Raw genomic sequence first — 16,006 nt, 5'->3', positions numbered from 1 at the left:
ATTACCCCCTCCCCATGGTTAATTCCCCCCACCCCAAGGCCAAAGCCTTAGTATTAGCGTAAGACTAAAACTAACCACAACGACAACAAAACCCTAATCTGTGCATAAAACCTCTACTATAATGTTTGGTGAACTTACATTACAACCCATAGCTATAAATATAATGCATATACAAAAATCACAGACATAGATCTAAAGAACAAAAACTTCTTAACCCAAATACACACGGCATCTCAACCCCAAACATCAAAAACCCATCTCCCAAGCATCAGAGACTTCAATTAAAACAGCCCATATTGACGACTCATCGGATTAAAGATCACAAAACTAGATACTATAAGATTGTTTTTACTTTTTAAAGATTTGTTACTGATCAGTTAATCTCGGGGATTATCCCCCTGTATGTATTAAATCTGGCTTGTCATGAGCACAAATCTAATTCTCGTACGGCGATACGTTGTATATAAGGTGTAGTCTAGCCGTTGAAAAATCGTAGCCCAGTCTTTGCTTGTCAGTCAGGTGAGTTAGTTTAAGCGTTAGGATTTAAGAGATACACAGATAAAGGCTTCTATATTTCCAGCGAATTTAACGTGTTCTGTTAGATTGTGTTAGGGGCCAAGACGTCACTTATATGAATGGAGTCACAAATCTCCTATTCACAACAAATCATTTCAGAATATGCAGTTTACTTTTTAATCGATTTCCTCATACTTATACGTTTGTGTCTTCTCATATTTACTGAGGAGTAGCCTACATTCAAGCGCTTGCCTTCCCATTCCGAATAAAGCGTTTTTGAGGGTCACTTTAACTTAAGGTTTTATTTCCCTCTATATCCAAAATTGAACGTAAATTTTGCTTTGGCAAAATGAATTTTAAATACTTTTTCATTTGGTCAGATCCAAATATTAAAGAAATTACCTCGAAAATACTTGCGATATAAACTTGCAACTTGAATTAATGATTTAAAATGGTGTAGATTGTTTCTCATAATATATAAACAAATTTACATTTCCATATAGGGAGAGTGTAACATCATGGCCAGTCTTAAACTACTCGTGTGCATTGCCTTGGTAGTTGTGGTCTCATCGGCTTACGCCAAGAAGAAAAGCCGTCACGAAGACTACAAGAGAGACGATTACAAGGAGAAAAAAGAAAGCTACAACCCGGAGAAAGACAACGATTATGGTTACAAGGCCGAGAATAAAGATTACAAAGGGACCGATTATAAGGCGGAAAAAGAGAATTACAAGTCTAAAGATTATGGTTACAAGGCCGAAAAGAAAGATTATAAGGACAAAGATTATTGGTACAAAGCTGAAAAGAAAGATTATAAGGACAAAGATTATGGGTACAAAGCTGAAAACAAAGATTATAAGGACAAGGATTATGGCTACAAGGCCGAAAACAAAGATTATAAGGACAAAGATTATGGCTACAAAGCTGAAAAGAAAGATTATAATGATAAAGATTATGGGTACAAAGCCGAAAAAGGTGAATACAAGCCTAAAGAAGCATATGCAGCCCAAAAAGATGATTATAAGCCCAAAGATTACGGCTACCCAGCCCCTAAAGCAGACTACAAGCCCAAAGATGCCTACACAGCCCCTAAAGACGACTACAAGCCCAAAGATGCCTACACAGCCCCTAAAGACGACTACAAGCCCAAAGATGCCTACACAGCCCCTAAAGACGACTACAAGCCCAAAGATGCCTACACAGCCCCTAAAGCAGACTACAAGCCCAAAGATGCCTACACAGCTCCAAAGGACGATTACAAGCCTAAAGAAACCTACCAAGCCCCTAAAGTAGACTACAAGCCCAAAGATGCCTACACAGCCCCTAAAGTAGACTACAAGCCCCAAGCTTCCGGATACAAGACCGTAGATTACGGCTACCCAGCCCCCAAAGTTGACAACAAGCCTAAAGAAGTCTACCCAGCCCCTAAAGATGACTACAAGCCCAAACCTAGCTATTACAACTGTAAGTACTAGCATTTTTTATAACAAATTTAAAATAAATATCTAAGAGAACAGACTGATACAACTATGTATCAACGTTTTAGCAAAAAAAAAAAAAAAAGACAAAACCACTTCCTCTACTATTTGTCATGCAACCAGAAACTAATTAGAGTGTTAAAGTGAAGTAACCCATTTTGAACCTGACGGTCCATGTGGTAAATGAATTAAAATTCAGTTGTTTCTGTTTCATATAAAGAGATATCGTGGTCTCATATATGCACAGTCGCCTTTACCTAACGTGAGTAAAATAATAGGGATTCGAACTCGAGACTTTATTCTCGGTTTAGCAATCGTGCCCTCAACCTTTAAATCATAAGCTAAATTTTAACTAATTGCTTTCATTCTGTTATAATATTAAATTAAATACTTAATAAGAAGTGCAAGATTGGTTAACTCCAAAATAAAATCAAACAACTGCTGGCTTGTAGTTTGTTCTTGGTTGGACAAAGGCTATAGAAGCAAATCCAAAAAGTAAAGCAGGCTGAAATCGAAGTCAACGGCCTATATGGCGCATAACAAGTTGATGCGTATACTTAATTGTTTTGGAGGGAATCCCTTTTTAACACCAAACTTAAGAACAAAGAATAAGAAGTTCAACAACCGTTTTGTCACGTAAATAAAACAAGCTATTCTTTGATTCCAGAACTTGCACCACCAGGATATCTGTTCAGGTTTTGACATCTTTCACTCTCTGACTTGGCGGAAACAAGAACTGGCTGCTGCTTTTGTGCTGAGCTTATGCTAATAAAACATGTATTTAAAAAATTTAACGCGTTTTTAAGGAATTAATATACTTTTCCTTAATTTCCTTTTAAAAATTTTTGTGTGTGTGTGTGTGTGTGCGTAAACGGTAACTGACTTTGTGGATTAGGATATTTCTGAATGGGAGTGTCATAATTCTGAATTTTAAACAAGAGATTAATAAATTGAAAATTTAAATTTGGACAGTGCAGTCATGCATGATGTAGTGTCGTACATGTGAACAGACCTAGGAAGAACGCGGTTTCAGATTTAGTTAAGAAAAAGTAGAACATAATGCTTGTTTTTTTGTAGGTGTAGGTTATGTATGAAATATAATGCACCGCAGTTTAATTAATTGGCCAGCGAGGAACCTATAATAAAAGACATAATAATTACTTTACGAATATTTCAAGCAAGCATTATTTCCTAACAGAACAAGCTGAAATAAGTAATTCAGGGTTTGCAACTCCGTACGATAAGTATACATATTTGTTAAACCGAGTTACTGGGGAATTGTTAATTGTATTAATATTTTACACGTTCCACTAATTTAAAATAAACCGGGAGTGATCTCCTCTAAACTTTCTCGAATATTCTTATATAAAAAAACAGGGGATGGGAACTGGGGATATAGACATGAATTTTACATTAGTTTTTTGAGAAATCGAAAATAGTGTAAATTATTACTTCCGGTAAACGGAAATTACTCATAATTTGATAGAAGCCAGAAAGTAGAAAAAGTACCACTTCCGGTTATCGGAAATCGCTCAAAAGTTGATACAGATCTACGATTTTGATAAATGCTTATATTTAAAATTTCATCAACTTAGCCTTAACGGTACACAAGTTATCGTGTTTACAGACACACACACAGACAGACAGACACACACACAAACACAGACATACGGACAAAATTGCAAAATTATGTTTTTCCGTATTAGTGAGGTGTAAAACGTCGAGATTTGCAAAAATCTCGATTTTGTTTTTGCACGATTACAAGACTTTCTCTATACTTCGTATATACGAGAAAGTAAAAATTGTAATTAGATTTAGATTTTTACTTTCTCGTATATACGTAGTATAGAGAAAGTATTGTAATCGTGCAAAAAAAAAATCGAGATTTTTACAAATCTCGACGTTTTACACCTCACTGAGTCGGAAAAACATAATTTTGCAATATTGTCCGTATGTCTGTGTGTGTGTGTGTCTGTGTGTCTGTGTGTCCGTGTGTAAACACGATAACTTGAGTACCGTTACAGCTAGGTTGATGAAATTTCATATATAAGTATTATATCAAAATCGTAGATCCGTATCGACTTTTGAGCGATTTCCGACAACCGGAAGTGGTACTTTTTCTACTTTGAATTTTTCAAAAGCCTATAACTTGAGTACTATTTCAGATAGATAAATGAAATTTCACATGTAAGTAAAAGATCTAATTCTCTACCCTCTGTTAAATTTTGAGTAATTTCCGTTGACCGGAAGTAGTAATTTACGCTACTTCCGATTTCTCAAAAAACTAATGTAAATTTTTAAAGTACTAATAATATTGCGCACTATTACGCACATTTGGTTTTGGTGCTAGCTTGGTGCGCATTTTTTTTCTACTAGATTTTATTCTATTTTTAAAAGTTTAAGTAAACAAAAATCATGTCTATATTCCGAGTTGACATCCCACGTAGTGTTATATTAGAATATTCGAGAAAGTTTAGGGGAGATCACTCCCGGTTTATTTTTAAAGGCTAAAGTAAAATAAAAGTTTCCAAAAACTTACTAAAGTAAAATGTCGCCATTTTAAAAAAAATGTAATATGAACACTGATATGATTTGTAACATATATTTTTTTCATTTAGATGCCCCCATCCCCGCTGCTTTCTCAATCCACCCCCCTCTCCCGTAGGTATTCATACCCCCTCTCCTCCCAGTTTTCATCTTTATTTTCATAAATGAAGCTCATACTTCACAAAAATCTTCAGAGCGAAAGAAATAGCTATCAATGTAAATCTACAACAGTCCTCATATGTCGAATGAGGAACATTGTAATGCAATAGCGGAAGAAATGTGTACAAGGATAATATACGCTACCAATATTATATGTCTGAAAAAAATGAACATCGATAAGTAATAAATATTTCTTTCTGTTGATCATTGTTGTTTTTAATAATTACTGTGGAAATCTTAAAATGATTACGTTCAAAACGATGTCATCACTCAGACTTTCAGGAAAAACATATTTCTATCCCCATACCGTAAATATTTTACTTGCTAAATCCGTGTCACATATATTTTTTTTAGCTCTGGCCGCAGTTTAGACCCAGAGCAGGTTAGCCAGTAAAGTTCGCCATTCAAGTTAGCCAGTAAAGTTAGCCAGTAAAGTTCGCCATTCAAGTTAGCCAGTAAAGTTAGCCAGTAAAGTTAGCCAGTAAAGTTCGCTAGTAAAGTTCGCCATTTAAGTTAGCCAGTAAAGTTAGCCAGTAAAGTTAGCCAGTAAAGTTAGCTAGTAAAGTTCGCCATTTAAGTTAGCCCGTAAAGTTAGCCAGTAAAGTTAGCCAGTAAAAATAGCCAGTTAAGTTAGCCTGTTAAGTTAGCTAGTAAAGTTCGCCATTTAAGTTAGCCAGTAAAGTTAGCCAGTAAAGTTAGCCAGTAAAGTTAGCTAGTAAAGTTCGCCATTTAAGTTAGCCCGTAAAGTTAGCCAGTAAAGTTAGCCAGTAAAAATAGCCAGTTAAGTCAGCCTGTTAAGTTAGCCAGTAAAGTTAGCCAGTTAAGTTAGCCAGTAAAAATAGCCAGTAAAGTTAGCGAGTAAAGTTAGCATGTAAAGTAAGCCAGTAAAGTAAGCCTGCACAGCAATTTTATAAATCGTACTTGGCTAATACATACGTGCATTATTTTATTGTAGTACAAAGTAGAATGCGATCAACATTTGACGGTAACTCATAAAGAATTATTTACACGCAAAAGCTAGACACAGGTACAGAATAAAACTGAAATAACGACAACAGATAATGAAACACAGAAATCTGTAGAAAAGGATCATGTTGAAGTCGACTTTTGTTCTCTTGTTAATAGAGACCACAACTTGCTGAGGTCGACTTTCATTCACCGCATACTGCATTAAGCGCACCAAAAACACAACATCCCTACATGTTGTTTCCAACTTGTTTATTCCTCTTCTGTACATTTTTTCAATCCGCCTTCCTCTCGCTCGTCATAACAGTTGGTGTCCTATGTCCCAGGTGTGGCGACAGGATAACATATCCCTATCCCTATACAACATATACGGTATATACAGATACAACACAAATATCTGTATAAATACAGTATAAATACTATTTTTTCGGTCTTGTTAAGGTTAGTTGCTTCTGAATAGATAGGCAGTACATAAATGGGGTTTGACAAAATGGGGTATGACAAAATGGGGTGTGACAAAATGGGGTGTCACAAAATGGGGTGTGACAAAATGGGGTGTCACAAAATGGGGTATGACAAAATGGGGTGTGACAAATGGGGTATGACAAAATGGGGTGTGACAAATGGGGTGTGACGTGACAAAATAGCGTGTGACTGTGGTTCAGTGCATTCAGACGATGGTTACGAGAAAAACCACTGAACACACCTTTTTTTTTATAGCCAGTAATAGTCACTCTTATATAGCCAGTGGTAGTCACTCTTCAATGTGCGCAGTCGAGCGTACCCACACAGATCCACACACGTACAAATACTATAAAGTAATAAACTACAACCGTACAACGATGCCTTTGTCGACGCCGTGTAAAATGACGATGATGGTTACAACAACAACGATAATTACCATGACGTCAAAGATGAATAGCCCTTCATTAAGCCTGTACTTTCAACTGCACTTGTTAAGTAAAACGTGGACTACACAACTAACAATGCTGGACTGGACTGCTGCTACTGGAGGCTCTTGTTCATCTCACCGTCCCCGTGAAAATATCCTCTCTACACCCTGGTACCCCGCACGTCACTACGTGATATACCTGTTAGATCTGTTAGATTTGCTGACATTAAAGTAGATTTAAGGGACTTCATGGTCGGGTCGGTAAAGCTTAAGATTACTAAACCGAAAAGTCCCCAGTTAACTTCCGCAGTTTCTTCCAGGCATCTCTTCGGCGGGGGGGGGGGGGGGGGGGGGGGGGGGAATTGGCAGAATTCCCCCACCCCTCCCCTACCCCGATCGAAATGGAATTTATATGGATAATATATACTTTACCGATTTCCGCCCCCCCCCCCCGGAAAAAAGTGAAAGAAACACTGAACCGCCGGGCAGATAAAGCTTGTAAGTTGAGGACAGCAACCCATCTAAGGGAGACAACTCCAAAATCAAACAACTGCTGCCTGTTGTTAGTGCTTGGGTGGACAAAGGCTATAGAAGCAAACCAGAAAGAAAAGAAGGCTGAAATGGTAGTCAACGGGTCATATGGCGCATAACATGTTGACACGTGATTCTCAATTGTGTTGGAGGATATCCCTCCCAACATTACATTTAAAAAAGAAATAAAGTAAATAAAATAATCTTATTGAAAAAGCTATCCCACAGGGTCTATAACCCAGTAAAATAACTTTATAAATATTGTTTACGGTTAGGTCCTCTTTCAGTGTAGTAATTTAACTATGAAGGGTAATGCCCCGCGTTAATCATTTTATAATATGTTTAAATAAGCTTACCAGACATAATGAGGATATTTTTTTTAACTTAATCGATGATGTCTTTCTATTTTAATATTTGTCATATAATTATTAGTTTTAAATTTTTGGTGATCACTTCCTTTTTTTTTTGAAAAAAAAAATTGTTTAGAACAAATTCTTTACAAACAATGGTCAACTCTTCTGGTGACAAGACAAATGATCTCAAGACAAATGATCTCAGGACAAATGATCTCAAGACAAATGATCTCAAGACAAATGATCTCAAGACAAATGATCTCAGGACAAATGATCTCAAGACAAATGATCTCAGGACAAATGATCTCAGGACAAATGATCTCAAGACAAATGATCTCAGGACAAATGATCTCAAGACAAATGATCTCAGGACAAATGATCTCAAGACAAATGATCTCAGGACAAATGATCTCAGGACAAATGATCTCAGGACAAATTATATCAAGGACAAATGATCTCAAACAAAATATCTCAGACAAAATATCTCACAGCAAAATTTTAATAGTGTATTGGTTGATTTTAGTTGATTTAAACATTTTATATTAATTGTCAATATGGTTTTGTTTACTTTATAATTGTGAATAAAATGAATTTGTTAAACTTAATTAACAAAGCATCAAAAGATTTATCAGGGTCATCAGGTTCGTAACGTAATACAATTGTTTTTATTGCAGCATCAACTCAAACATAACGCTTACGTTTTTTTTTTTGGTGGAAGGTGCATGGTTATGATCACACCTCTCCATTACTATGTGATCATCTATTGTTTGAACTCTTGCTCGACTTCTTCTAACTTCGCATTTCTAAATCTCTTTGCCTGCTACACCACTTATGGCTTTAATAAACATAAATTCACCAGAAACTTATGTCCTATAACCTTTCTGCGAGGTCAAGAAAGAGGCCATGGCTGAGTAAGCATCCACAATACTGCTGTTGTTTGCATGCACACTACCACAAACTTAGCTCCGCAATGACCGCTGTCGTTTAAACAAGCAATTGTCACCTGATCACTAAGGTGTGACCGACGCATTACAAAAGAAAGGATATTGATGACTGTTTCGTCCACCAAGTCTAAACATAAGAAAATAATTTAAAAATATAATAAACGGCAACCCCTGCCCCATATAACACATTATACCAATATGGTAAAATAACACTCTGGCCATTACTCTTTATATTACATTTATAGAATATCCAGTTGCCAAATTTTTGAAGAAAAAAAACAAGCCAAAGGCGTTAATGTACATCTGTACTTGGGCGTACACACCTCAAACTTTGACTCATATAAGTAAAAAAACAAAGACTCGCTTTTATTGAACCCTAACCTAGCAACGCCACTGTATTTAACCATTTACATAAGGATTACATTTAATCTTACGTCGCGACAAGTATTAAAATGAAACGAATTAAGGTGTATTAGAGTATTGAATACATTTTGTCAGTCTAAAAATGCTGACCATGACACAATCTTCACGTGAAATTAAGACACCTGACTAAGAAAATCTGGGACACAGGTAAAACGCGGGATAGACATGGATTAATTGGGTTAAGGCACGCAGGTAAAAAAACTGGTTAAAATACATAATCTCTAGTCTATTTGTGATGTTGATCCTACTGGGCATAATGAGGATAGGTGATAGAACTAGTCGTTATGCTGTAGCTTATCATTTATGTCAACGAGAGATAAACAAACAACATTTAAAAACAAGATCTAATGGCAGGTTTGTATACACATTTAAATTTGTTTAAACAAGGAATATAAGATCAGGGATAAATTTTCTAAACAGTTTATTTTTATTTTCATAAGCAAGGAATAGAAGATCTACGGCCATGGGACAGTTGTATGTTTACATTTAAATTTCTAGAAATATGAAATAAATTATCTAAGGACAATTGTCCTTTTTGTGTACACATGTACATTTCTATAAACAATAAATATGAAATATAAGGGCATATGAGAGTATATGTACAAGTATACATTTTGATTAGCAGAAATCACAATAAATAGGGGCATTATTACTGAAATTTTAGTTAAGCAAAGATTAAGGCCTGTGGTTCTTAACGATTTTTGCATGTACTTAACCCCACATAATTATGCGCATTAACCGAACCCTTCTAAATAGTTCTATCGTCCACAATGACAAAATCTGACTGGGAATCAAATGAGTCGGGTGCGTATCTCTTCCGAACCCATGAAACTGACTCGCCGAATCTCTGGGGTTCGATGGAACCACAGATTTAGATGCATTGGAAATGTTATGCCCCCCCCCCCCCCCCCCCCCCCACACACACATAAAAACCCTTAAGTTTTAGGTGCATTCGTACTGTTTTCTGGTCGAATTAATAAAATAAAAACCAGCCCACAAGATTAACATGCATTAGGGACTTGTATGTCTCGGGGCGTTGTATCACTTGGAAAACATCGTCCTTGAAAGCGTTGTTAGTATCCTGACTTAACTTGAAGGCGTCTTCAAGTAATGATAAAATCATTTGTTGCATATATGCATTCATGCTAGCAGACACTAACACACACACATACCCACACGCACTCTCTCACTCATTCACACACAAACGTATGCATATTTGCGTGAGGTAAAAAAAAACAACATATGTAGAGCAATTGAAATCCAAACCAGACTACACGATACAGCTGATCTCCAATTATAATTATTTCAATTATCTTAAACCTCGAGATTTGTCCAAATGCATTTAATTAGTCGTTTGCTTGTAAATCCTGAGGAGTTCTATAAAAACCTGCTGGGGTGTAGGCAATAACATTCGTAGTCAAATCTTTACCGTTTGATACTTCATTCAGGTAAGTTTCTGTCAACGCGAGGTATTTAGATCTTAGTTTAAGACTTGGCATTTCTAAAATGATTTCAAGTCTCTAATAAAATTTTAGCGATACCAGTTTTAAATTATCTGTACATTGTCTTTTTATAGTGTCTTAAGTTCTAACCTTTATCGCTAAACTGAAGTGACTAAAATTATTTTATACAAAAGTCATCTAACTTCACTTCGATGAACGAGCACAGAGGATGTGTGTAAATTTAATAAGCTAATAAACTAACCTGAAAGCATATTTTCTAATTAAAATAGTTTCGTTTTGGTGTCACCCCTATGGATGGTGTCACCTAGTAAGAACGTTACCTCCAATATACGTCTGATCGTCTGTTTCTATATGCTATTTATCATGTAACTAAATACGGGGCGTGTTCTGTTTCTCATCTAGCTCCATCACGACATGTGTTTTGTTTCTAAATGCAGTTTATCCTTTAGCTACATCTTTGTGTGGGTTCTGTTTCTAAATGCTGTTTATCCTTTAGCTACACTTCGGGCGTGTTATATTTCTAAATGCTGTTTATCTTTTAGCTACACTTCGGGCGAGTTATATTTCTAAATGCTGTTTATCCTTTAGCTGCACTTCGGGCGTGTTATATTTCTAAATGCTGTTTATCCTTTAGCTACACTTCGGGCGAGTTATATTTCTAAATGCTGTTTATCCTTTAGCTGCACTTCGGGCGTGTTGTATTTCTAAATGCTGTTTATCCTTTAGCTGCACTTCGGGCGTGTTTTATTTCTAAATGCTGTTTATCCTTTAGCTGCACTTCGGGCGTGTTATAATTCTAAATGCTGTTTATCCTTTAGCTACACTACGGACGTGTTATATTTCTAAATGCTGTTTATCCTTTAGCTACACTTCGGGCGAGTTATATTTCTAAATGCTGTTTATCCTTTAGCTACACTTCGGGCGAGTTATATTTCTAAATGCTGTTTATCCTTTAGCTGCACTTCGGGCGTGTTTTATTTCTAAATGCTGTTTATCCTTTAGCTGCACTTCGGGCGTGTTATATTTCTAAATGCTGTTTATCCTTTAGCTACACTTCGGGCGTGTTATATTTCTAAATGCTGTTTATCCTTTAGCTACACTTCGGGCGAGTTATATTTCTAAATGCTGTTTATCCTTTAGCTACACTTCGGGCGAGTTATATTTCTAAATGCTGTTTATCCTTTAGCTGCACTTCGGGCGTGTTTTATTTCTAAATGCTGTTTATCCTTTAGTTGCACTTCGGGCGTGTTATATTTCTAAATGCTGTTTATCCTTTAGCTACACTTCGGGCGTGTTATATTTCTAAATGCTGTTTATCTTTAGCTACATCATTGTGCGTGTTCTGTTTCTAAATGCTGTTTATCATATAGCTATTTTAAGAGAGGTTTACTGTTTCTAAATGCTGTTTATCTTATAGCTACATCAATTTGCGTGTTCTGTTTCTAAATGCTGTTTATCATATAGCTACATAATTGTGCGGGTTCTGTTTCTAAAGGCTGTTTATCCTTTAGCTACAGTAAGGAGCGTGTATCAACATGGCCAGTCTCAAGCTGTTTGTTGGCCTACTCCTGATGGCCCTGCTCTCTGCTGTCAGCGGCGCGGCCTACGGCTACGGCTACAAACCAAGGAGCTACGGCTACAAGGACAGCTACAAGCCCAGTAACTATGGCTACAAGGGCAACAACTATGGTTACAGGTCCGATAACTATGACTACAAGCCTAAGGAGTACGGCTACAAGTCTTATGGTTACAAGAAATATGGTGAGTTACAGCCCTTGATCTTTCTCACACTCAGGTTAGTTAAATAAAGCCTTGGTTTAATACATCATGAAAGTAAAACATTAGTTTACAAAAGATAAAGATGAGTTTTGCTATTTAAAACACTTAAATTAATTTAATTACATCAATAAAGTAATATTTTCGGTAAAATGTCAAAAACTCCATAATTTTCCTGTAGTACAGTTAATATTCCTTTTCAATCTATTGCCATCACTTAGCTTGTTTGAAGATTTGGTTCATGAAATTTTATTTCTATCATTTAAAATTTTTAAAAAAGCTAACCATTTGCAGGACACAATTACAGAACAAACTTTTTATATTTTGTGAAGACAAAGTAGTTAATAGTCTTGTTCTTGCATTAGCCATTCATTAATAAGTTGTAAAATATGCAATTGAAATAATTAGCGAAACAAGTTATTTTAATAAAGAGAACCAGTGCTGGAAAATTCAAAAGTTAAAAAATATAAATTATTTACAGTAGAAGAGGAGCAGTGAATAATGTTTAAAGTTTCACTTAGAGATTTGTTTCTGAAAAAAGTTTTAATCTAGAAAAACAAACATGGGTTAGAATAAATTTTCATTAGCTGTTTATTTACTTTCTTCTCTTCCACAGGCTACTAGAATCGTCATTCAAAGTCGGTGTTGATGTCTACATTTTGGATGACAAGGCGTTAAACAAGTTTTCTCTAGTTCTACTTCATATATACAATAAAATATTATAGCTCTATTATAGTGTTTCTTTTTGCTAATTCATAGAATAAAATTATCAGAAATTGAATATCAAATATGCTCAAAAATGATCAATCAATCGCATAGAGGTGTAAGTGTCGTTTGTGTGTATTCAAATTTAAACGATGAGGTACTATTTTTAAAAAGTGCGTTATTGCCCAGAAAAACCTTCGAAAAACCTTAAAGCAACAGGCACATACTTACCTTAAAGCTACAGGCACATACTTAAAGCTACAGGCACATACTTACCTTAAAGCTACAGGCACATTCTTACCTTTAAGCTACATGCACATACTTAAAGCTACAGGCACATACTTAAAGCTAGAGACACATACTTAACTTAAAGCTACAGGCACATACTTTCCTTAAAGCTACAGGCACATTCTTACCTTTAAGCTACATGCACATACTTAAAGCTACAGGCACATACTTAAAGCTACAGTAACAAACTTACCTTAAAGCTACAGGCACATTCTTACCTTAAAGCTACAGGCACATACTTACCTTAAAGCTACAGGCGCATACTTAAAGCTACAGGCACATACTTAAAGCTAGAGACACATACTTAACTTAAAGCTACAGGCACATACTTTCCTTAAAGCTACAGGCACATTCTTACCTTTAAGCTACATGCACATACTTAAAGCTACAGGCACATACTTACCTTAAAGCTACAGGCACATACTTAAAGCTACATGCACATACTTATCTTAAAGCTACAGGCACATACTTAAAGCTACAGGCACATACTTAAAGCTACAGGCACATACTTAAAGCTACAGGCACATACTTACCTTAAAGCTACAGGCACATACTTTCCTTAAAGCTACAGGCACATTCTTACCTTTAAGCTACATGCACATACTTAAAGCTACAGGCACATACTTACCTTAAAGCTACAGGCACATACTTAAAGCTACATGCACATACTTATCTTAAAGCTACAGGCACATACTTAAAGCTACAGGCACATACTTAAAGCTACAGGCACATACTTAAAGCTACAGGCACATACTTACCTTAAAGCTACAGGCACATACTTAAAGCTACAGGCACATACTTAAAGCTACAGGCACATACTTAAAGCTACAGGCACATACTTAAAGCTACAGGCACATACTTAAAGCTACAGGCACATACTTAAAGCTACAGGCACATACTTAAAGCTACAGGCACATACTTAAAGCTACATGCACATACTTAAAGCTACAGGCACATACTTAAAGCTACAGGCGCATACTTAAAGCTACAGGCACATACTTACCTTAAAGCTACATGCACATACTTAAAGCTACAGGCACATACTTAAAGCTACAGGCGCATACTTAAAGCTACAGGCACATACTTAAAGCTACAGGCACATACTTAAAGCTACAGGCACATACTTAAAGCTACAGGCACATACTTAAAGCTACAGGTACTTACCTTAAAGCTACAAGCACATACTTAACTGATGTAGTACAGTATAGCCAGGCTGGATTTGAGCGTAGGGGTCATCCTTAAATGACGTCACGCTCTTTTTGACGATTTTACCTCCCCCTCCACTCCGTCACACGTCGTCACAAAAAGCCAGACCCCCCCCCTAAAATGACGTCACACCTCAGCCTACAACCCTCCTCAAAATTGCTGTTGAATTTTTCTTAAAACATCGATATTTTTCCAAAATCTTGTCAGAACTCTGTCAAGATAGAGTATTTTGATCAATTTATATTACAATTTATTAAAACCGTTTTCTAAACCGCGAAAAAAAATGGCTAAAACTCGTTTTCTAACATTGCTTTTTTATAATGCAAAAGTGTGACGTCACACCATCTAAACCTCCCCCTTCCCCATCCCCCTCATCACACACCGTCACAAAATTACGGATCCCCCTCCCCCTACGAGTGTGACGTCATTTAAGGACGACCCCCTACCACAAACAGCCCGCTAACAAGCACCAACATCAGGCGTGTAAACGATCTGAGCAGTTGATGTAAAAAATGGCGCTATCCTGTGCAGCACCTGTCCAGAACACATCGACTAGAGGCAGGCTGACCTCTGACTCCGATGACCTACTGTTTACAACAACAAATTAATAATTTTTTAATGTACAAAAGATATATAAACTCCTAAGCCTATATACAATTTAGTGGCTTGCTTTATTTAATAGGGGAGACAATCTTTGAAAATGTGTAGAAGTAGGCATTTTAGCATAAACAGATATATTGACTTAAGGGTTTTCTTTTTGTGAGTTGTTTTTTACTTGGGAAATAAGTTTTATAATCTTTTTATTTTAAAACAAACTTTAATTATTTATCTAAAATAATAATATCAACAAATATTTTGAATGAACACAACAGTAATAATAAAAACACAATTAAGATTTTTAATAATCAAATGTTCTCTTTAAGTAATATTTCGGTTGATTACTGATCCAATCCTTTGTTACGCAAAAAAATTGTTCTGAATCCATATTGTTCTAGATAATCTAGATTACACTATGGCTGTGGTTTGCACCAATAATGTTATCTTATTTCATTTTCAAAATTAAAAAAAAAAAATTATCTCAAAGAAACACAACTTTAAATAGGATAATAATAATCATTAAAAAGGTTTTAAAAAACCCACGTTTTCTGATTGAACTAAAAAGTAGAAAATAAATGTTATACATCACAATAATGCAAGCGATCACTCTACTATAAGCGATCAAAAACGTGGGGCGCCGTGATTTTCTTACAGTTTCTAATACTATTGACTTTTATTAGGGAGCTTGTAGAGAGTCAACAGTATTAGAAACTGTAAGAAAATCACGGCGCCCCACGTTTTTGATCGCTTATAGTAGAGTGATCGCTTGCATTATTGTGATGTATAACATTTATTTTCTACTTTTTAGTTCAATCAGAAAACGTGGGTTTTTTAAAACTTTTTTAATGATTATTATTTTCTACTTTTTAGTCTTTGTCTGTTTGTTTGCATTAAAATCTCGTAAAAGTTGTATAGCATTAAAGTCTCGAAAAAAGACAACTCGTAACAAACACGTTGTGTGAATACGTTACTGACTAGAACACATAGATTTGAACCCGCGCCGAGTGGGATAGCAATCGTGTGCCCAACCACTCGACCATATCGTCTCCCCCATACTGGCCACCAGTTGTTACGTTCTGGTTGTTTGTACACAAACACTGCGTGAACACTAGTCAGTAAGCAAAAAGAGGGAGAGTCCCGAACCTTGTTTTCATCAAATTAC

The 16,006-nt window shown here is 36.0% G+C and overlaps 2 protein-coding genes across 2 annotated transcripts; both read left to right on the top strand.

The window, feature by feature from the left end:
* The first annotated feature begins 447 nt into the window (after positions 1 to 447).
* Positions 448 to 2,792, top strand: LOC131953492 (adhesive plaque matrix protein-like). The gene is made up of 3 exons (XM_059316682.1): positions 448 to 519; positions 1,020 to 1,980; positions 2,662 to 2,792. Coding segments are annotated over exons 2-3 (948 nt in total). The 5' UTR covers positions 448 to 519; positions 1,020 to 1,034; the 3' UTR covers positions 2,664 to 2,792.
* A 7,376-nt stretch (positions 2,793 to 10,168) lies between these two features.
* Positions 10,169 to 12,746, top strand: LOC131953501 (putative eggshell protein). The gene is made up of 3 exons (XM_059316690.1): positions 10,169 to 10,257; positions 11,784 to 12,033; positions 12,665 to 12,746. Exons 2-3 carry the CDS (start codon positions 11,808 to 11,810, stop codon positions 12,670 to 12,672), a joined length of 234 nt encoding a protein of 77 aa, XP_059172673.1. The 5' UTR covers positions 10,169 to 10,257; positions 11,784 to 11,807; the 3' UTR covers positions 12,673 to 12,746.
* Positions 12,747 to 16,006: the final 3,260 nt, after the last annotated feature.

This window comes from Physella acuta, unplaced genomic scaffold (genome assembly GCF_028476545.2).
Source record: "Physella acuta isolate Inbredline_101_S28 unplaced genomic scaffold, ASM2847654v3 ptg000926l, whole genome shotgun sequence".
In the NCBI taxonomy this organism is placed as follows: Eukaryota; Metazoa; Mollusca; class Gastropoda; family Physidae; genus Physella; species Physella acuta.
This window is presented reverse-complemented; position numbering and strand designations above follow the sequence as displayed.